At 39.5% G+C, this 21,934-nt stretch overlaps 1 protein-coding gene across 1 annotated transcript in view; it reads left to right on the plus strand.

Moving 5' to 3' along the window:
• The window catches only part of LOC103370666 (transmembrane protein 65-like), a 53,932-nt gene that overhangs the window by 26,854 nt on the left and 5,144 nt on the right, over positions 1–21,934 (plus strand). Inside the window, exons 4-6 of the mRNA XM_008299795.1 lie at positions 2,354–2,421; positions 3,098–3,152; positions 12,645–12,687. Coding sequence (XP_008298017.1) covers positions 2,354–2,421; positions 3,098–3,152; positions 12,645–12,687 — 166 coding nt within the window. The remainder of the gene's footprint in view (positions 1–2,353; positions 2,422–3,097; positions 3,153–12,644; positions 12,688–21,934) is intronic.

Consider the following 21,934-nt stretch of genomic DNA (forward strand, 5'->3'; position numbering starts at 1 on the left):
GGATACCAAAATTATTTCTATTTGCTAAACGCCAGAATAATGACAGAGAGAATTTTTTAGAGAATTTTTTATTACTTTCTGCCAAATCAAAAGCAAACATACATTTCCTTAGTATGTGATAACATTGCCTTTAGACTGTATGACTTGGGTCAAACGTTTTGGGTTTCCTTCCCCAAGCTTCTCCCAATAGTTTGCTGGACCTAAAACAGGAAAATTTTAGTTGCATTTAATGTCAGTGAGGAAAAAAAGAAGGTAATGCATCTTTTTTTTTTACACAGTGTATGTCAACTTCTGGTTTCAACTGTCGTAGGACATCTAAGTATTTCTGACATGCTACTGCATTGGGACATACTTAATCTTTTTCTGGCGTCCTATGTAGTGTGGACGTATGAAAATTGGAACACAGCCTAATTTTGGCTGCTTGTATGTCGTTCTTTCAGTTGCTTCCCAGAGCTAACGATCATAGGTGAGGGTTGGAATGTGGATCGACTGGTAAATCCAGAGCTTTGCATTGCCACTCGGCCTCCTCTACACCGCGATGGTCCGGTACGAGGCCTGCAACACTGCTGATGCTGCAGTCAAGCTCCATTTTCCAATGACTCATGAAGAAGATCTTGAGATACCTAACCTCCGTTGCTTGAGGCAGCAAACTCACCCACCACTCAGAGGAAGCAATTAGCTGGTTTTCATCAGAGAACCGTGGCCTCAGAGTTGGAAGCTGCTACAAACCTGCCCAGTGCACCAACAGAACCACATCATCTGCAAAAAGCAGTAACGCGATTCTGGGGTTCTCACACTAGACGCCCTAATCGAAATATTAAATGAAGAAGAAAGCACAGGGATCAGACCCTCTGTCAGTGCCTCTTTACAGAAAAGAAAAGTATAGTTCCAGTGTATAACAAGGGAGTAAAGTTTTTTTAGTACCAGAAGAGAGCTCACATAATCAATTCACATCAGTCATAAAGCGGAAAAGGGAGTTAGGGTTTCCCTTAAAACAAATGAACTGATAAAATCTCTTATAATTACCCAAAGGTTAACTTTTTAATTTTAAAAAATACCCACCAACGCTGAAAAACCTGATTTTATCCACCACAGAAAGTGCAGTAATCAGAACTAACGCAGCCAGAGGACTCAGTTTTTAATCGTCTGACCTGCAGCATATTTGGTGAAAAACAATAAAAGTCTGTTTTATCCTCAAAACCCTCAAAGGAGTCTGGCTAAGATAAGAGATACTGACTGTGAAATTAAAATTTAGGAGTCCTGGTGTTCTCTGCTTTGAAATCTCCGTGGACAGTTTCTGAGTTTAGAATGAAACCTTGCAGTAGTAAAACACTCGTCAGTATATGAAACTATACCAGAGACATAAGAGGGGAAAAAATACCCACTGACGGTCGTCTCTCACTGCTGCTGTTTGATTTCACACTTGAGTTCTCGTTTAGTTTATTCTCGTCCAAACCTAACGCCGGGTTCTGATTCTGCAGCGGGAGATGAAGAGCTCTCGTCGTTCCATTCCGGCGCACATTTACAGATCAGAACTGCCTCTGGTGTAGCATTAGTGTTTGTTTCGGAGCTGAGTGAGTAGGTGTTTTGTGCGTTGAGACTCCCGCGGCAGGACTGAAAGCTCTTAATATTTGCTGAAGCAGAGCTGCGACAGAATAAAGCTGCTTTGGAAAACACTCGTGTTTAAACGAGCACTTCTCTCCAAATCAGTTTAACTCCGCTGAACTTCACTTGAACTTCAAACAGAAAGAAACTTTCCCGGAGTGTCGGCGGCATTTTAAAATTCACTTTCACAGCAGCGACAGTTCATCAAACTGTCTGTATTATCTGATACACACTAAATATCTGTCTATGCATATAAAAAGACGAACGCATTACTGTACTGTTTGGTGTCTATGATGCATTTTCCTGTTTTTGTTTTCAAATACAAAATACATTTGATTTGAAAAAAGTCTAATGTTATGCTGCTTTTTAGTTATTTAGAGCGCAAGGTTTTTTTGCAAACTGCCTCATGTTTCTTCTCTTAACCCTATTTAGGACTTTAATGTTGCTAGACTTTTATACTGTGTTGAATACATTTTCTGATAAGCTGATGTATTTTTTGTTCCAAATTCATGATAAATGTCCCTGTTGTTACATTTTTAAAAAAATAAAATAAAAATACCTGTCACCTCAACCAAATGGCCTGAGGTCCAAAAGACCCCAAACGTCCTGAAGAGGGTTAAAGCTCCATGCTGCTTGATTACCTTCCACAGTTTTTTTTTTAAAATTATTATTAATAATGCAGAATCACTCTGTTTACTTTCTGCTGCTTTTGTCTGTTTCTGATTTGCTGTTTGTGTTTATTTCACAGTTCTGCTGCACAACGCGCTCCCCTTTGTCGGATTTGGATTCCTGGACAACTGCATTATGATAGTGGCTGTAAGTGTCCTGCGGTGGTGAGCAGCTCAGTGGGGATGACGGATTTCCACACCGGGAAGTGTACATGAAGAATCTGTTGTGTACATACGCATGCAGAAAGCACAGAGGGAGAACAAGAAAATAATATAGTTTGACGCTGTTGGATTGTTTTTGCCCTTTCGTTCGTCTCGCCACAGGCAAAGAAATGTTGTGTTCAAAGGAACCCAAACAGAACAAACAAATGAAATGTAAACCCAAAGGTCTGGCTGTACTTTGTGATTTCCACAGCTGCCCCCTTTTTTATTTAAGGCAACTAATGCATCCTGAAGGTTGTTTTCCATTTTCTATTAGATAAAACTCTAAAGACAGAAACCATAAAATAAGACTGAGAGCTTCTGCCAAAGCCTAAAATAGCACAAATAAACAGGTGTGTGATTTGTGGGAGATGAAAAGTGTCTCGGTGAGGCTTGATTTGTTGTGGCACCGTGGACCATAAATTTCTGTCCACTGTCGAGCTTCTATCTGGACAACAATACACAGAAGATGCAGCTCAGTTAAATACACTATTTCTGAACTTCTCTCTAAATATAATTTTTAAAACGAACATGAGCAGATATGTGTCTTATGTCATAACACATAAATAATAAATGGATGGAGAGTTTTTCAGTCTAACTTCTGTTGTGTGTTTGTTTTTCAGGGCACACAGATTGAGTTATCCATCGGCGTCGTCCTCGGCATTTCAACGATGGCAGGTCAGAATCTTTTAAAGAACATCCTTGATTTTTTTTACTGTTTAATGTCCTTTCTATGGTCTAAAATGGTATTCATCATTTCAATTCTGTGAGGGACTTTGAATGGCATTAAAATTTGATGGACGGTTGTTGTGTAACGGTGGAGATGCTGACAACAAGACAAACATCCATGTTGCTTGTTGTTCGGTACATTCTGCAAACAGGCCTTTTACAGTTTTTCTCAGTCACTTTGGTACATTTTTCGAATCATCCTCGACATTTGCAAAACAGTAAGTGCATTTCTCAAAACAATTCGTACATGAATTACCTGCAAAAGGCAATTACTTGCTCAAAATCCATAGTTCCTCTCTCAAAACTAAATGTCTGTCTCAATGAACGTGTCATCAGAATGACAAGTCCTTGTGTCAGTGTGTACGGATAAGACGGTCAAATTCTTTAGTCATGTTGTCAATATAGCCGTGTACTCTGGAGGGATGTTCTGATGTAAACTATGGCTGAAGTTTTGATGACAATTATAGTAAATTGTGGGTTACAGCTTAGTGTATGTGGGAGATTGATTGCAAGGGACTGGACAAGATTCACATTTACTGTTTGTACTGTAGTTTGTTGACAGACCATGTCACTGCGATACAGAAAGGAAAAGACCGCACTGCACAGCACAAAGAATAAACAAAAATAGAAATGTGAACATAGGACAGTCTCCTTAGGGAAAACTGTACATGCAGTGCTGTAGGAAATACAGTGCAGTCTTCTTATAACTCATGACATTCCTGTCTGTTGATGGTTCATAAGATGCACCTTTGAGCTATTTCAGAAAACTGGTTGGTTATTGGTTAATCTATGTTATGCTACATACATTTCCCTTCATTGGTGAAAATCAAGATTCACCTGGGAGCAATCTACCAATTCAGGACAGATGGAAATGTACAGAAACATGCTCGACATATTCTGACAACTTGTTCAACTATTTTGCACGTAAAGACTTATGCAATGAACTAAAGTCTAAATGTTGTGGAGGTGAGACTATTCAACAGAGACCCATTATACTACATTTTAATCAACATGACATAAGCAATTGTTAATGTAGGAAACAGCAGAGAACTGTACATAATCATTTGCGTGGCTGTACCAAAGCATTTAGAACTTGTTCAAAGTAATGAGAAACTGCTTTTTTTGATGTGCACAAGTGACACAATGATGCGAAGATTGAACAAGTAGTTTTGAGAATTTCAATTCTGATCTGAGAAATGTTACCAAAGCGACTCAGAAAAATTGTAATATCTGTGTTGAATGTCTGCTATGATTTCACATTTTTTCTAGTTTGGCTTTGTGTCATTTGCTTTCTAGTAAATCTGCATGCAGCTCAAATTCAATTCATATTTCGGGCGACCCTCTAGTGGAGTGTTTAGAGCAGAAAGCACAAAATCTCTAAAAATAAAAGAAAACAAATAACTTCTTGCCAGATTTAGCAAGATGTTGAAGTTACATTCAACAGTATGAACTCACAGGCAAAGTTTAGGTCCAGAAAGACCTTTTCAATCCCCTTTCTAATTAGAGTGACGGCATGCTGAATCACAGTCGAGGTATTTTTAGCTCCCGTGTTGCCAGAATGTGCTGCTTCATAGTGAGGCTTTCAAGATAAACTCAAAATATGGCCACAGCTGTGACAGTTTTGGGATTTTTTTTTAAGGAGAAAAGCACAATATGAATAAGTGAGGTCACACAGGAGAACAAGCAGAGGAGGAGGAGTGACTGTCCTAGATAATGAACATTTCATAAATATGATAATTCTGTTCCCCAGCAGACTGAATGGAAACCGTAATGTCCACTTAGCTTAAAGAGGAACATTTGCATTTTAATGTTATCACTTGTTCCTGTGCAGTGTTTCTGCTAGTCACTTGCCGCTATTTTACTATAACCATGATGCAAACAGGAGCTCTGAGAGGCCTGATGTTGTAGCTCAAGGTGAAGCATGATAACTGTCTATTTACATATTTATTGGAGGAAAAACAACCTTTGTGATTTAATGAGCGTAATCACCATCCGTCAGTATCCGAGTGAATTAGATTAATGCGTCTCGTATTCAAATTTTCCTTCTCTTCCGCCCGTTACTTTGTCGTTTGCAGAAACTGATCTTTCCTCTTTGGATTCTGCTGCTGTTGGTGGTGACGACAGTGTTTTTTGGTTGGTTTTTGTCAGGCTTTAAAACATGAAACAGACTGAGTAAACTCTTCTGATGTTGTAAGAGAGCTAAGAAGACAGAGGCCTGAAGCTTTTTGTGTTAAATATTAAATTTCATGTGAAGCTGGAGGGTTGCACAAGACTCAACCGTATCAGAGTAAAGCAAAGAGAAGTGCATGTGTAGTGTACAGAGGAGGCATTTGAATCTCGTTTTATCATCTGTTGATTTTTACCTCATACCTCCATTTTAAAATATGCATTTATTCATTCATTCATCATCTTCTTTGGGAACTTCACGGCGCATGGACAATTGGGATTTTGATTAAGCCAATGGAGCAATTTCAGGCATGGTGGGATTTATACAGAGAAAAGGTTATCAGGCTGCAAACTCAAGCAGAAAGTGTAGAAATCATTCTCAGGCAGGCCACCGGTCAGTTTGACAGGCGGAGCTTGTTATCCCCGTGTGGTTGAGATTTTCTAATCCAGGTTGGACAGCGAGCTGCAGCTGCAGATGCCCTGCTTTTAAATTAGCGGCTCGAAAAAAAAGTGTTCGACTACCCAGAAGCCCCCCACACAGCCACCGACGAGGAAAGAAGCAGGCAGAAGTTCTGTTCAACCCACTTTCTAGCCTTCAGACTCCATTTGCTCATCCCCGCTGGATCGGGACATGCTCAGGAATCTGAAATCAGGAGGCTGCAGTGGTCGAACGCGGTCGAGAATGATTTAGCGCGAGTGTCAAGTCTGCAGTCGACACCACCAATCACTTTCTAGGTGGCAAATGTGAGCTTGATGAAGATGGAGGCTGCACCATAAATGTCCTGCTGCTGATTTGGCCTAATTGCTTCATTTAAACCGAGGTAATGATGTTGAAAACCTCAAACAGGATTAAATCTATTACACATTACAACTGAGGTGATGAAGTCACAGAATCACCAGGTTCTGCTCAGATTCACCATCAAACACCCAGATCGAACAGATTCATGATTTTACCGCTTTACTGTTTTCTTAATGCGTCTCTTCTGACTTTTAAGAACTTAATAATGGATTAACACATCAGACTAAATAACTGCCTCCAGGCTGGATGTCCTCCCTCTAGTCTCTGGTTTACTAGTTTGATATGAGACCAGTTTTGACAAATATCCACCGTACACAAGAGATTTGTTCAGCTCTGACTCTCACACACACTAAAATAACTTTATTTATAGGGCACCTTTAAAAACAGAGTTGACAGAAAGAAGGACGCTCAGGAAGACCATCAGAAGAACAACAGAAGGCCAAACAGAAAGGAAACAGACCAGAGAAGCAAAAGTGGAGCAATAGAGTTAAAAGTGGTAGAAGATTTATAAAATAAATCAATGCAGCACCAATAACACAACAATAAAAGCACCAAAATTGCTTTTATAAATTGCTATATAAACATCGGTTATGTAGTGAGATAAGATAGGTGTATATACTAAAGATATACCACTCTGTTTAAATTTTAATCATAAGTAAAAACAGGAAAAGGAATTTAATAAATAGAATCAAATAACAATATTAATTAAGTGAAATATACAAATACTTACAATAATACAACAAAAATAACCAGAACGGAAACGGTAACAAAAATTATAACAATAGTGATAATAATAACCATAATAATAATCACAACAACGATGAAGTAGTTAAAATAACAGTCATAGTTATGGTGAATAGATTGAATAAATAAATGAATAATATAAAAGAAATAAAAAGAATAAAATGAACAAATAAAATAGATGAGATCACATAGAAGCTCTGTGGGGGTGGTAATGAAATATTAATGTTGCATCAACTTCCTTTGGGCGCAATTTCAACTCAAATTTCTGCATCAGTTAATTTGAATCTCAATTATAGTTGAGGTAACTTAATGAAATTGGCTTGATAACTTAATTTTTCTTCGTCTCGGTTAACACTAGTGATTAAAAATACCTTTGACTGTAGAGCTGTAGCTTAATGGTTTAACATAATAGAATTTATTTTCAGAACTCAAACTGTTGAGCTAATTTATTTATATTTGAACGTACATACAGACACACGTGAATGCACACAATAGGTTTTAATACCAGTGCAGTGTATGAAGTGATGTGCGGTTGTGTGTAGGTGTACTTGTGTTTTTGTGGCTTTGCAGAGCTTCCATTTGTCAGTCTGTGAACACTGTGATCTCCTGAGTAGCCTCGCAGACAAAAGTCCAATAAAACATCCCCGCAGTCTCCCATTTGTTATTCCACGTTGTTTCACGGTCCATTTATCCAGCGGTCTCAACTACACATGCACACAGTAGCACAGGTTTCGCTGCGGGGCTGGAAAGTTTGAGAAAGTTGTCGAGAAAAACGTTGAGGTCCATGCTGAAGTAAACATGCAATAAAAAGGAACAGAGAAGGTGTTCAGCTTTTTACTGACTCAGTATTTTAAGCTTTCATTTTTACCCCAAGGTTTTATTTTAACAAGATCTAAAAACTCTTGTACTGCCCAAAACTACTCATTCTCTCTTTGATTTATGCTTTCTTTTTGTCTACCGTCAGGTCAGTAGGTATTTTTTCAGCAGCATTTGTATGATTTTGCCTCTGTCTGCCACCACAGTGGGTTTTAAATAAAGCAATCAAGGTGTGATTGATGTGTCGACTTAAAGCTTTAAATCAAGTGGTTTAACAAAGATATTCCATTAACCGTTTAGAAATTACATGTTTGCAGGCGCAAAAGTAATCGAGCAGTTGATAGATGTGCTGTTGTCGCATCATTTCATGACAAATTAAGCAGATTAAAGGTGTGAAGTTGGTCTAAAGTGATGAATTTGTACTTGGTAGCTGTTCATCACTCTCAATATGTGGTCCAAAGAGGTGCAAGTGAAAGAGGCTGAAACAGACCAATCAGAGAGAGGAGAAGCTTTTCTTTCTTTTTTTTTAAATGAAGAAAGGCACTGGTGAGCTCAGAAACACCACAGCTAAAGTGGATGATTGCAGAGTTTCATCCTTGGTGAAGAAAAACCGCTGAAACAACATCGACGCTCTCAAAGAGATAGAGGTATCATTGTCCAGGTCTATCATCAAGTTACACTTTGTGAGTGTAAATGCTGTTTACTCCAAAATACAAACTACTGGTAGCACTCAAGAGCAGAACGGTTGTTGGAGAACATCTTCAAAAGCTGCCTGCTTCTAGAACAAGATTCTTTGGACAGATGAAACCAAGATGAACTTGATTTGAGTACGGAGAAGGAAAACATCATGGCGTGGATGCAAACGGAGCAGGTTGGCTGGTGTTTATTGAGGATGTGACTGGAAGCAGTAGGATGAATTCTGACGTGTGCAGAGTTTCATTTTCTGCTTGGATTTAGCCAAATGCTGTAAAACTGATGGGACAGCCCTTGACGTACACATGGATAATGACCTACAACACAAGGCGAAGGCGACCCAAGAGCTGACGTCAACCCAATGGAACTTTTTTTTACACCAGACAGTTTAACTTGTGACGGCAGGAAAAGCACAGCTTTGCTACTGATGGCTGCTCTGTTGCTCCGATTGTTGATTTTAACCCCTGAAAACTCACAGTTGTGTATCGAAATTACATATTTACACTGTTTTTTTCTGTGCAACAATTACTTCCTGCTTAGAAATGTCTTACATGTAACTCTAGCCTTCACTTCCACTACAATTTGTGGATCTCTGACTCACCTCTCTCTGCTTGCTGCAGCTGGAGCACACCAGCTCACCTACATCTCTGCTCAAAAACTGCTTTCACTGAAAAAGTTGTAATATTGGAGAATATTGGAGTTTAAAACCCCAGAAGACTGTTTTTAATACACTGCAGCTTCAATGTGAAAATACTCAGCCATGGCATTGCCTTCTACTTTAGCTCATTATATGTCTTCCATCATCTCACAAAACACCATATGTGCATGTTGCTGAGGTAAAAAGCAAAATCAGATTTTCACCAGAGGGGGTCTTTAAGTGATTTCCTGCCTTTGTGGATGATGTCTGACTGTCACAGTTTACTAGGTGCCTAATGGAGCCGGACCATCATTTAATTCCACCTGTTCTCTTCCTGCTTTGACAAGCCAGAATGTCTGCTGTGAAAAAGGTCTGTTTGGTTTTTCACTTTCTCAAGACAAAACCGAAGGCAGAAAAACTCTCAAACAACCGGCAATAGGAGGAGGCTGAGGCTTCCAGACTTGTCACTGAATCATATGTTTTTTATCTAAATATTCCACATTTTTCTCATATTTGTAAGTATATTGGTTCGTCCTGTTGCTGAAAACAGCTGTAATACCTAAACAGTCAATGCAATAGTTTTTATAAACACCTTGAACGTCTTGATTGCTTCATTTTAAATCTATTGTGGTGTTGTACAGAGGCAAAACTTTACAAACTGCATCACTGTCCACATGCAAGGCTTTTACAACTGAACAAATATTATTAAAAAATCTGATACTTGGTGATTTACGTTCTTGAATTGCTTAAAAAAAAAAAAAAAAAAAAAAAACCCTTATAATGTGATGAGTGTTATTCAGCAACCTGTGGAGGTGAATTAGATCTGACTGAGAGGATACAGAGAGGCTTAGAGTTAAAGGCACACATCCTTGTAATTGCATTTGAGCTGCTTGACCACATAATCAAAGCTGATGGTCTCTCCATTACGTCTGTCTCCTCGGGGGGATTGTACCGAGGTATGATGTACAACAGCAGCAGGATATTTTATTTCTGCATCCTAGTCTGTTTTTAAAAGAAAAAAAAAACCTAACCCAAGATCCCAAATGCGTCTTTCTTCTTTGTGTACCAGCAGATTGTCTTGCAATGACGGATGTAGCATGAAAATGAAAACATTTTCTCAGCAATATTCGATGCAGGAATGTTTTGACAAAAGCTGAGAAATATGTTCACTTGTGCTGCAGTCAGACAGGCAGTTTTGGTATTAAGTGCCTTATGTGGACTTACAAAACACCATCAAAGTTGCAGTGGTTCCATATTTAGCAGAATTCATCAGAAATGAACATTTTACTAAAAGCATGGCTTTAAACCATGATATAATGAGGAATAAAACATGCACTTTGCTTCATCAACCGAAGCCAGAAAATATTTGACATATCTTATTCACTGACTTCAGCCTGATGCCGCCCAGTGCAAACATTTCTGCTAAAAATACCAAAACGATCTCCTCGTTTAGCCCTAAACTGCTGTGTGTGTTTTGGCACTGATTGCAGGGTCAAGAATTACAAACTTGCATATTTTCCCTGGCTGTTGCCGTGGTTCTCTCCTTCCACTCTGAAGTTTTAATGAAGTCATTCTAAGAGCTTACTGGGCAGCAAACATGCGTGATTTGAACCAAATATAGACAACCCAGCAGCTTATTACCAGTGATGCTCTTTCCTCAGTGAGGTCGAGGTCAGAGTCCTGCTGATACCAACACTGAGGTCAAGTGTGGTTTGTTAATAAGACTGCACCTCTCTGGTCTTATCTGGATTCCCGTTTGCTTATGAATGTGGGTGCAGGTCCTTGGATACTTGTTTGGCTGCATAGTATATTGTTTTCAACATTGATCCTGCAGCAGCTAAAGGATTCGATGGAGCCACTTTTGACCTCCTTCCTGAGTTGGATTCAGATTGTATCTCAGCAGTGATGGCACCGATGTCCGTCCCCCCTGAGGGGCTTCAGTGCTGCTGCAGCAGCTGCATCAATAATCTGAACTCGGGGTCATGGACAACCGAGAGAATACAAGCAATCATTTCTTTCTCTTAGGAGCCACTACTGGGGTAAAGTACAAGCTCAGAACAAAAAGAACTGTACAACTCCCAGCTCCTGGTCTTCTACTCTCCAGCTTTACTCCAGTTAGTGACGAGAAAACATTCAGGGATAATGTCACTGAGGTTCACTCCCTGCTCCTGCTATTATTTATGTGACGTTACAAGGAAGGACATCTGCAGCAGTGTGGTCTTTTGCAGTGCGTCTGACTCTTTAATGACCCCAGAATGCACTGTGGTTATCCATTATATCATGTGGAAGAAACACTGACTCGACGTGTCTTTTTATATTTAGAAATGCCTGTTAGGACTCATGGTTAGTTACTGAGCTAAATGACATTACTGGTACAAACATGCTGCATCTTTTCCAAGTGGCCACTTAAGCACTACGGTGTTATATCATCTACACAGAGGAAGGCATGTGGGGACAGTTGAAGTGCTAGTTCATCTCTAGGTCCTGGCCTACAGCTCAGCTTCTGTTAGGATTTTTAAAATTAAATCAGAAGAGGACACAGGAGATATCAGGATAACTACACTTCACCCACAGTCTGTTTCCCAGTTCTTGTGTATCTCAACAGTTTGTATTTAGAAGGCTTTTGTCCCAGTGTCAGGAGACAAGTTATATCTGGCACATCAACTGAGCCCACTCCCCCAGGTATACCTTAATATAGGAAACACAGATAATTAGGAGAATTAAAACCACCTGCCTAGTATTGTGTGGATCCTCTTTGTGCCACCAAATCAGCTCGGAGTCATCGGCAGCAGATACTTTAAGTGCAGGAAGTGCAGGTCTTGTTTTTTCCAGCTGATTTGGGGAATTTGGAGGCCAAGTCAATATGAAAAACTTTTTATCATGTTCTTCAAACCCTGGACAAAGTTTGCAGTGTTGGAGGGAGCGTTATCCTGCTGAAAGAGGCCACTGCCTTTAGATAGCACAGGTGGTCAGAAACGATGTTTAGGTAGGTGGTAGAAGTCAAAGTAACATCCACATGAATGCAGGGCTTAAGTTTTTCCATCACACTGCCTCCACTGGTTAGCCTTCTTCCCATAATGTATCCTGCTGCCATCTGTTACCAACACATGATGCACACACCCTCGACTGTTCAGAGCTGTAACAGTTAACCAATAAGCTGTCAACGACTGAATTAATGTCCACCTGCGTTGATGAGCAGAGTCATTTTTTTAAGAAAAAAAAAGCAGAAATTTTCCCATTCCAGCCTTTTAAATGTGACTTTTCTGGTTTCTTTAGTCCTCTGTGACAGTAAACTAAATATCTGTGAGTTTACCACAAAAAAAGACATTTAAAGACAAACACTGATCTACATTTTTCCCCATTTTCACCATTTGACACTAAAAATGAGTTGCATCCCTACAGACCTGACCACCTTCTTCCATTGCAATGTGTGTTCTTGCATTTTTTTTTTCTGTTCAGTGTTTTGCTCTCAGTGTTGTGGCTGTTTGATGTATATTGTTATATTTTTTTTCTGTCCTCGACACAAACCTTAATTTCCCGACTCTTCCTGTAATCACGTCTCCTTTTCCTTTCATGTTTTCTACAGCTGCTGCCCTTGGCAACCTGGTGTCTGATCTGGCAGGACTCGGGTAAGAGTTTCACACAAACACAGTTGGAGGCAACTGAAAGAACTGAAAAAGACAAAAAAAAAAAATCTAATAGTTCAATGTAATTAGAGTCACTGTGGGGATATGAAAGTTTAAATTGCATAACATGGATTTTACAGCAGCCCAATGTTTTTTGTTTTTTTTTACCCCCCATATGCACACATTCTAATAAACAGTCTACTCACCAGCACATTACATCCCTTTTAGGAAAGTCATTAAGTTGCTTAGTGTTAAACAATAATATTGGATTTAGCTGAGAGGAAGATAAGCAGGAGCAGCAAGGGAGGAACAGGAATACTGCCAGCAGAAACAACTGTGTTGCTCAGCAAAGCATATGAAAGGGATATCACCATTAATAAGAAAAGCCTCATTTAAGCTTATCAGTGTGATTAAATCTACACACTCTGAACAAACTGTGGAAGTGGTGCACCTGTTCTGGATGTTATCATGGTGCAACATTCTCAAATGTGCCGGTTGGACCCTCCTCCACCTTCTAGGAGCTGTTGTCACCTCATTTCAGGGCAGTGGAGCTGTGGTTTTGGTCCTCACAATGATCAACAAAAGTCTGCATTTAGAGGTTGGTGGGGTTGGTGGAGGGGTCAGTCAGCAGACTGGCAGACTTATTTTGGCTTTTCTTTATATAGTCACGCTTTTTCATTTGATGTTTAGGCACCGAACGTGGTTAGGTTATGATAAGGATAAGGATAACGACTCCACGGCTGAGATTTTACATGCACTTATTCATACGACCACAAGAGGGCGCCTAGATCATCGCAGTTGCTTTCTGTTTGTCAGTGATAAGAATGGATGGAAGGAAGTCCTGTATGGTCACCTAATGGGTTGATAATGCCCAAATTACGGGGTCATCTGTAACATATTAACGCAGATACAGTTTGTCCAGAATAAAGTATTTGTTTATGCACAGCTTTGCACAGAAAATAATTTTAGTAGTAATAAGTGGTATTTGACTTCTTTATTCAACAAAATATCCACTGTCTTGCATTTATATTTTGATTCCAAAGCAAATCATACCCATCAAGAGACACTCTCTTTGTCTCTTTTACACTTTTAAAATTAAAGAAAGTGACTCACATTAAAGCCAAATAGATGTGCATGCACCCTGTGATCAGATTTGATCAATACAAACATGAGGGACTGAGTAGAGGACTTGAAGCTGATGCATCTTGGATCCTTCGGTGATCAGTTTGTTTTAGGATTCAGTCATCTGATTTATCGCTGCTATCCGCTGTAGAGCCTCCTACTGGCCAACCGGGCCCATAATCTGCATCCTTGCGTTGTTTGTGGACTTAACCAGCCATCATTCTTTTAGTATTAGAAAAGGCCATCGATAGTCTGTTGGTTGAATTTAGCAGAATATGAGATAATTATTCTCATTTAAATACAAATCATGCAGATGCTGAGACGTGGAAGACAATGAGAAAGTGGAGTCTGCTGCCGCCTCCGTGTTTCACTGTGATGGATTAGTCAAGTTGTTGTGGTTCTTGTAAACACCCTCAGCAGACACACAGTTGTGCGTTTTGTGTGTGTGTCTCTGATTGCTACTCAATCTTCGTAGGAAAATGGAGCCCTTGTGGCCAGTTTGTCAAGGTGAGACACAATTGGACCAGACGAGGGGGGATTTTTTTTTTTTCGTCTTGATAAATTTACTCCAGCGAGTGTGAAGGCCAGTCGTCTCAGTGGAGTTTCTGCAGGTGACCAGTTGTGTTACGGCTTTTGTTCGTTTCAAACAGGAAAGACTTAAGTGGACGCGTATAAACCCTGCACTTTCAATTACCCTGCGGTCATCTGTGGCACTTAGAGCTAAAGATGAGGCTCAGTGGGCTTTGTGCTGAGGGTGTGGGTAAACTCAAACCAAGAAGCTGACAGATGAGTAGATCCCAGATGACTCGAATCCTAAATGCCTTTTTAAACCTACTTTCATTCCATAAGCTTCCATAAGATGCTGATAAAAAAAAAAAATCTGATTCCTGTCATTTTAAATCTTGCTAAGCATGACCGACTTGTACAGTGCATATACACTAAGGTTTAAACTAATCATGTTTCCAGTGCTGATTAATCTGATTAGTTTCATGATGAATCCTTTAATTGATAGTTGTGAAATTAAAATGCATCCATCACAATTACCCAAAGTGCAATATGACTTGATGGTGATGAAATACTGCTACTAATAACACTAACTTTATCCGTACATTATCAAAAGAAAACCTAACCACAATGCAATAGTCATACAATTGGGGCCAATGAAATACATTTTTAACTCATCAGTATCACCACAAACATAGCCCGATGCATTGTTTACATCCACTGTCATACAGGTGTCATAAATTTTAATACTTGCAGGATTATCTATCTAATTTGTCGCATAAATTCCACACACTGAACATTAATTTCGTGCTAATGTAATGATGTGATTATAAGCCACGGACCTGACCTTAGACATCACATCAAACTTTGTCATGGTGCCCCTTTCCTTGCTAAACCCCCACAATGTTCTCTTTTTGACAACACAGAACTGACAGTCTCTCCTGGTTGCTACAGCAACAAAGAATAAGCGGCTCCACCTGGTGGCACCACCAGGTACTACAACTAATCTACAATACTAGGAGTGTGTAATATCAAGAAAAGTGTTATCGGCCATTGGCAGAAACAAAATATTAAATGATTCAGATTGGATTGGGGGCAAATAAACTTGGTCAGGATATCCCTAATTATAATAATAATACATTTTATTTATAAAGCGTGATTCTGAACGCTCAAAGACGCTGCACAGTGAATAAAAACAAGAAATAAAAACAACATGCAAAACACAAAATTAATTATAAAAACAAAGTACAATATTCAAGAATTAAGTAGAAAACAAAAAACTATAAAACAGAAAACATAAATGTCGATTAAGACCATAATACAAGAATGTTTTTGGGAATGTGATAGAAGAAAACACTTACAGGATATTCCATGAAATAGGTCTCAAAGTTTCTGCCAGAGGATGTCAAACAGCAATCAGGCTCATAAGGAGTTAAAAGATTACAAATCTAAGTTGGCGCTTGGCTGTTTAAGGCTTTAAAAACATGCAATAAATCTTAAAATCAAGGAAAGTGGTAACCAGTGAAGGTCAGCAAGAAATGAGGTAACAGGGTCACTTCTACTAAAAGCAGCAGCATTTTACTTTTTATGAAAGCATTTGAGTGTTTCCTACTGATACCTGAGAAAAGTGCATGGCAGTAATTGAGTCGTTCGATTTATGATTCAAGGAAAGTAACAACTCAGCAAGTGTTTACGTTTAATACAGTCTTGTGATGCAATCTTTTGGCTTTTTTCCACAAAAGCAAATTACTTTAACAATGAATATGTCATTGCATTTATTTAAGGTTCATTACTGCCTGACTACTTGACTAATGGACTGTTGTGCAGCTCAGTGTTCAACTTTTACTTTCTGTTCTTACCAGTTAAAAGCAAATGGCAGAACGCCTAATTTATGAGCCTGTGTGTGCACCTGTGAATTTGCATATTTATTTTAGGGTGTTTCCTGTAATTGACTTGGATTGCATCCTCACTCTAACATAAGGGTTAGCTTGGACCGAGATCAAGATTCCCATTTTCAGGCTGCTCGGATGTGACGATGTTCAGCTGCAATTGTTTCCACCTGCGTAGACGAGCCAAATGTGGAGCTCCAGAGACCGATTCAAAACCTGCCAACAAGCTTACTGTGAAGCTAAGGTTACATAGGTTTCTATTTGCTGGAAGACTCCGTTGGACAGCCTTCATTTTGCTTTTGCTCAGTTGAAAATTTGAGAATAGTTTTCTTGGAACCCTGCAGCACATGTGTCTCTGTGCTTTTGCATCACAGTTGTTGGGCTGGAGAAAAGATGCTATAAATACATACTGTAATATACACTTTTTGACACAGTTCTGGTCTTTTCTTTTCTGGAGAATTCCTTGACGAATGCATTTCCCACCAGTTTTTCACTGGTGTTTTCTATTCCTGTGAATAAACCAACATTTTTGCAGACACATTGAATTTGTGTGTGCACATAACTCTATAAACCGGCAGGTCAGTGACACTGCTGTAACCCAAATCATCAGCATTTTGGAGATTGATTCGAATATAATAATAAACTGAAGCCACATTTTATGCCTAACAAACAGTTTTTAAATTGCTCTAGAGCAGTTAACCTCCAGAATTCTCGTCCCTGCCTCTCTGTGAAACCATAATTTTCCGAGTCATGTCATGGAACAGCGCAGATCGCTGTAGCTGTGACCGCAGGATGTTCTTCAGGAGCCTCTTCGGTCAATAACGTAGTGATTGTTTGTAAATCCTCCCACTCAACGTCTGCTTTCCTCATTTCGCAGACACCGACGGAGCTCTGCTGCTCTTGTATCGACATTTCCGTGCAATCTGTGAACTCGTATCTACGTATGTGTGCATATTTGATCATTTAGGGGTTCACGCTTGGGTGAATTAGTAAGATTTTCCTCCTTACCAGTGTGTTTTGACAGACGGAGGGGGACCAGCTAAATCTTGTTGAAGTCCATAATTTAGCTCATGACTCATTCTGACTGTTCGGTGACTTATTACCGAAGCTCCGTCTCAGTCTGGCCTCAGATGCCGTTTGCATTTCTTATGGACACGATGCATCAGTGGCTTTCTGGGGCAGACAAAGCAGAGAGTGAAGCATTGCTGCAAGTTTGAGAAAACAAGACAAAAACAAGAAAAAGTTGAGAGCAAAGTTTGAATCCCGGACTCTTCCTTAAAGATATCCTGTCTGTATTGCTGCACGCTGGGCTTAAATGCCACGACCTTGTTTTGTAAAAAGCATAAAGAGGTGATAGATGACTGATGACTTTTACATTTCTTAGATATTTTCCTTTTTAGTTTCTCAGGATTAACAGTAGAGTAATGATGCATTAATCTCCTTGGGGGGAATCTCACTTTGTTGGATGTTCAGAGCTCAGTATCTGTAACAGCAGAAGGGATTCAGTGTTATCCTCAATGATGCTTCAGTTGAGTGCTTGTTTAAGTTCATCTTGAGTTGATGAATTGTCTGTATGATGACTCTCCAACATTAAGGCACCTGCTCTGAAACACACCATATTTAACTTTGAACATTTTTGTCCCTTACAGCTGACCTTTCTCACTGATTTTTCACCCACATTCCTGCTAAAACCGCCGCTGCTTTCACACCGATTCTGATGTTGTCTCAGAGAAAGAAAACTGAGCAACCTTACAAATGTGGTTTCAGTCTCTGCAAATGTCATTTTCCAGATGATAAAATGTTTCAGTGGAGTTTTTTATTGCTTGTGATGCAGCAGCTCATGTTTCAGCCTTCATGCTTCTCACGCTGAACACACTCTCCTCACAGTTTCTTCACCAGCTCTGCTTTCAGTAAATTTCATCAGCTCAGTATTTTGATTACTCCAGTTATTTTCCTGATTTTATTTTTTGCTTTTTGCTGTTGCAAGTGTGTGAAATATTTTTGGCTGAATTGGACTTGGCAGGAGCGTCTGCGTTGTTTCACAGTTGGAGGTTTGTAGCAGATAAATGTAAAAGCTTTAGTAGAATATTAGACTCAGTGTTGGGGTTGGTGACAGAGACAGACTGGCAACAGAAAGCAGCAATTTGAGTCAAACTGACGCAACGTGTTTGTCCATGAGTGAATCTTAGTTAGTTAGTTAGTTAGTTAGTTAGTTAGTTAGTTAGTTAGTTAGTTAGTTAGTTAGTTAGTTAGTTGGAGGCACACCTGTGGATGTATTGTAAGACACACCTCCAACACACTGCTTCCTTTTGTGACAACATGGAAAATCTACAGAAATCAGCCAAGATATCAGGAAGAGAGTTATGGACCTCCACAAGTCTGGTTCATCCTTGGGTACAACTTCCAGATACCTGAAGGTTCCACGTTCATCTGTTCAAGCAATTATACAAACACCATGGGAATGTCCAGCCATCATACTGCTCAGGAAGGAGACGGGTTCTGTGTCCCAGACATGAAGTGTTTTGGTGCAAAATGTGCATATCAACCCCAGAACAAAAGCTAAAGACCTTGTGAAGATGCTGCTGAAGCTGGTAAGAGAGTCATTATCCACAGTGAAACCAGTCCTGTACCGACATGGGCTGGAAGGATACTCAGAGAGGAAGAAGACATTACTCCAGAAGCAACATAAAAAAGCCAGATTACAATTTGCAAATGCACACAGGGACAAAGACTGTCATTTTTGGAGACATGTCCTGTGGTCTGATGAAACTAAAATGAACTGTTTGGCCATAGTGACCATCGTTACAGAACATCATCCCAACTGTGAAGTACGGGGGTGGCAGCATCATGTTGTGGGGGTGTTTTGCTGCACGAAGGACAGATGCACTTTACAAAATAGATGGCATCATGAGGAGAGAACATTATGTGGAAATATTGAAGCAACATCTCAAGACATCAGCCAGGAAGTTAAATCTTGAGCACAAATGGGTCTTCAAATGGACAATGACCCTAAACATACCACCAGATTAGTTACAAAGAGGCTTCAGGACAACAAAGTCAATGTTTTGAAGTGGCCATCACAAAGCTCTGATCTCAATCCTGTAGAAAATGTGTGGGCAGAGCTGAAAAGGTTTGTGGAGCAAGGAGACCAACAAACCTGACTCAGTTCCACCGGTTCTGTCAGGAGGAATGGGCCAGAATTCTATCAAACTATTGTGAGACGCTTGTGGAAGGAAGCCCAAAACATTTGACCCAAGTCATACAGTTTAAAGTCAATGCTACCAAATACTAAGGAGATGTATGTAAACTTCTGAAAAATTCTCTGAAGAATTCTCTCTCTCATTATTGTGGTGTTTAGCAAATAGTTTAGGAAAAGTTTAGTCACATTTTATGTCAGATAGTGAGAAAAAAAAGTTACGTGTGTTTTTATACAGTGTACGTAAACTTCTGGTTTCAACTGTATCTGTGTTTATGCTATTAACATTGGGGTTAAAGAAAAAAAAAAGCCCAGCAGCATTTCTATAATTTGTGTCCCAGTTATCTCACTTAAATGTTGATTTTAATGAGCGAAATCAAATGCATACATAGACATTTGTGACCATGAATCAAGACTCATTTGCAGCAGTATAATCAATGCAAATGTTGTAAAAATGATTGTCTAACATATGCAAATTTTTCCTTTCCTTTTCCTCATCATCTGACCCAAAAGCTCTTATTCCTGCTATTTCTGCTGTATCCTGATGGATGTCTATGTGCACAGCCCTCCTCTGCCGGCCTATCTTGGCCTCAGACATGCTGCCTGCTCCTTATCGCTCCCACTAACTCGACAGCTCCAGCTGCAGCTTATTTGTGTGTGCAGTGAACTGAGGATCCATTAGTGCCGGTGACTGAACCAGACCTGGGTCACAATATTAACTTTTCTCAAATTCCAACTGCTGACCTACACAATATTAATACTCCTCTGCAGCTGAAGGCAGCATACATGTAGCAGCACGTGACAGTTCTCCATGATTTAGGTCATAATGATGTTATTGCTTTTGTTTACAGTAATTAGTGAGCATATTAGCTGCAACTCTGGGAGGAAAAATAATCTCTTTTCTGGCTCAGAGTCCTTTAAATGCCATTTGGCTTTTTACTCAGAGTGGTTTCCGTCTAGCTGCTCTGTCATAAAGGCCTGACTGATAAAGTGCAGCTGAGATGGTCTCTGCAGAACGCTCTCTTAGTGACTGTTGGAAAGGGCCATCTGACTCAATTTGGCTCCAAGAAGAGTCCTGGTGGTTTAAATTACTTCTATTTCACAATTATTTAGGTCACGGTGCTCCTGAGACTGTTTTTTTTTCCCCCTGATGTGCAATGTAAACTGTCAGGTGTTTGCTAAACTGTGTCCTATTAAATTTGCGACAAGTGGACTCCAGTCATGTGACAGCATTTCAGAGCGCCACAGCAGAGGATCTGGTTATTTTTATAAATGACAAATTTCATTCATCCATCCATAAACTACACCTTCTTTTTCCAAATTCCACACAGAAATGCCCACCCAGTTTTGATTGGTAATGAATTTGCAAAGACCTGTTTTTACTTCATCATTAAGGGTTATTGAGGGTAAACATGACCCATTTTAAATTAAAAGTGGGGTTTTGAATGACACGTGAGGGTTTTATCAACTTTTGGAAGTTGCAGTTTACCCCTGTGTCCAGCTAGAGCTATTTTTCTTATTTATTAGCCTAATCGAATCCGAAACAAATGAATTTTTAAATCTGTTCAATCGGCAGCGTGGGACTCTGAGCCTTCTTCCAGAAGGTAACCGCTCATACTCTGAGTACAGAGCATGTGACGGATCACTCAGGATCTTGTTGGCCAGGCGCAGAGCAGCCTGTTTGTAGGTGTTTTGCAGGGAGGTGTGCTGCTGCTCTCCTATCATTTTCCAAGCAGTGTGGACGAGACGCAGCAGCTTTTTCAGGTGAACAAAGAGTGCTGTCGTATTTAACATATTTTTGAATGTGACATGTTTTGTTTATATTCCTACCCAGAGCAAAACTGATTTTAATATTTATATTTGAATTCTCCTGATGCTGCAATATGCATGCTTTACATGTGCATCCTTCTTGTTTTGTGTCATTTTTTATTGTTACAACATTGATTAACATGGAGGAAAAAAGACATAACAAAAGACATATTTCACTATAATTATGGCCCAAATAAATATTGATTCTTATACTTTCTTTCCCTTTCTCCCACATGTAATGGGTCCAAGAAATATTCCACATCAAGAACAATGTTTTTACATCTCTAATATTTTTTTCAGTGTCTCCACATTAGACAAAACTTCACACATAGGAACTGAAATGAAAAATGAAAAAAGTTTTGGATGATCTATGAGTTTGTGGTGAACAATAATGTCATTTATACTCACTGCAGGATTTTTCTGTCGTCTCAGCTGAGATTTAACATCCTGCTGGGTTCATGACGGATGGCAGCAACACGGAACACATTGGAACATTAATCTGCTGATTGATTTTTTTTCATGATTATCAATAACTTTGGTTGTTTCCGTTGCTTGCCGTGGGAGGGAAAGTGCTGTTCCACGGGCGGTTTAATGAATCATGACATGTGATGTAGAAAAACATCAATAGGAAACTTTTATGTGAACTTACAGAAAGCAAACACGAATAAGCGGTTTAATCTACATTTATACAAATTACAGTATTAGCCTGAAGCGTTAACAAAACCAATTT

The sequence above is a fragment of the Stegastes partitus genome, unplaced genomic scaffold (assembly GCF_000690725.1).
Source record: "Stegastes partitus isolate 25-593 unplaced genomic scaffold, Stegastes_partitus-1.0.2 Scaffold1463, whole genome shotgun sequence".
Classification (NCBI taxonomy): Eukaryota; Metazoa; Chordata; class Actinopteri; family Pomacentridae; genus Stegastes; species Stegastes partitus.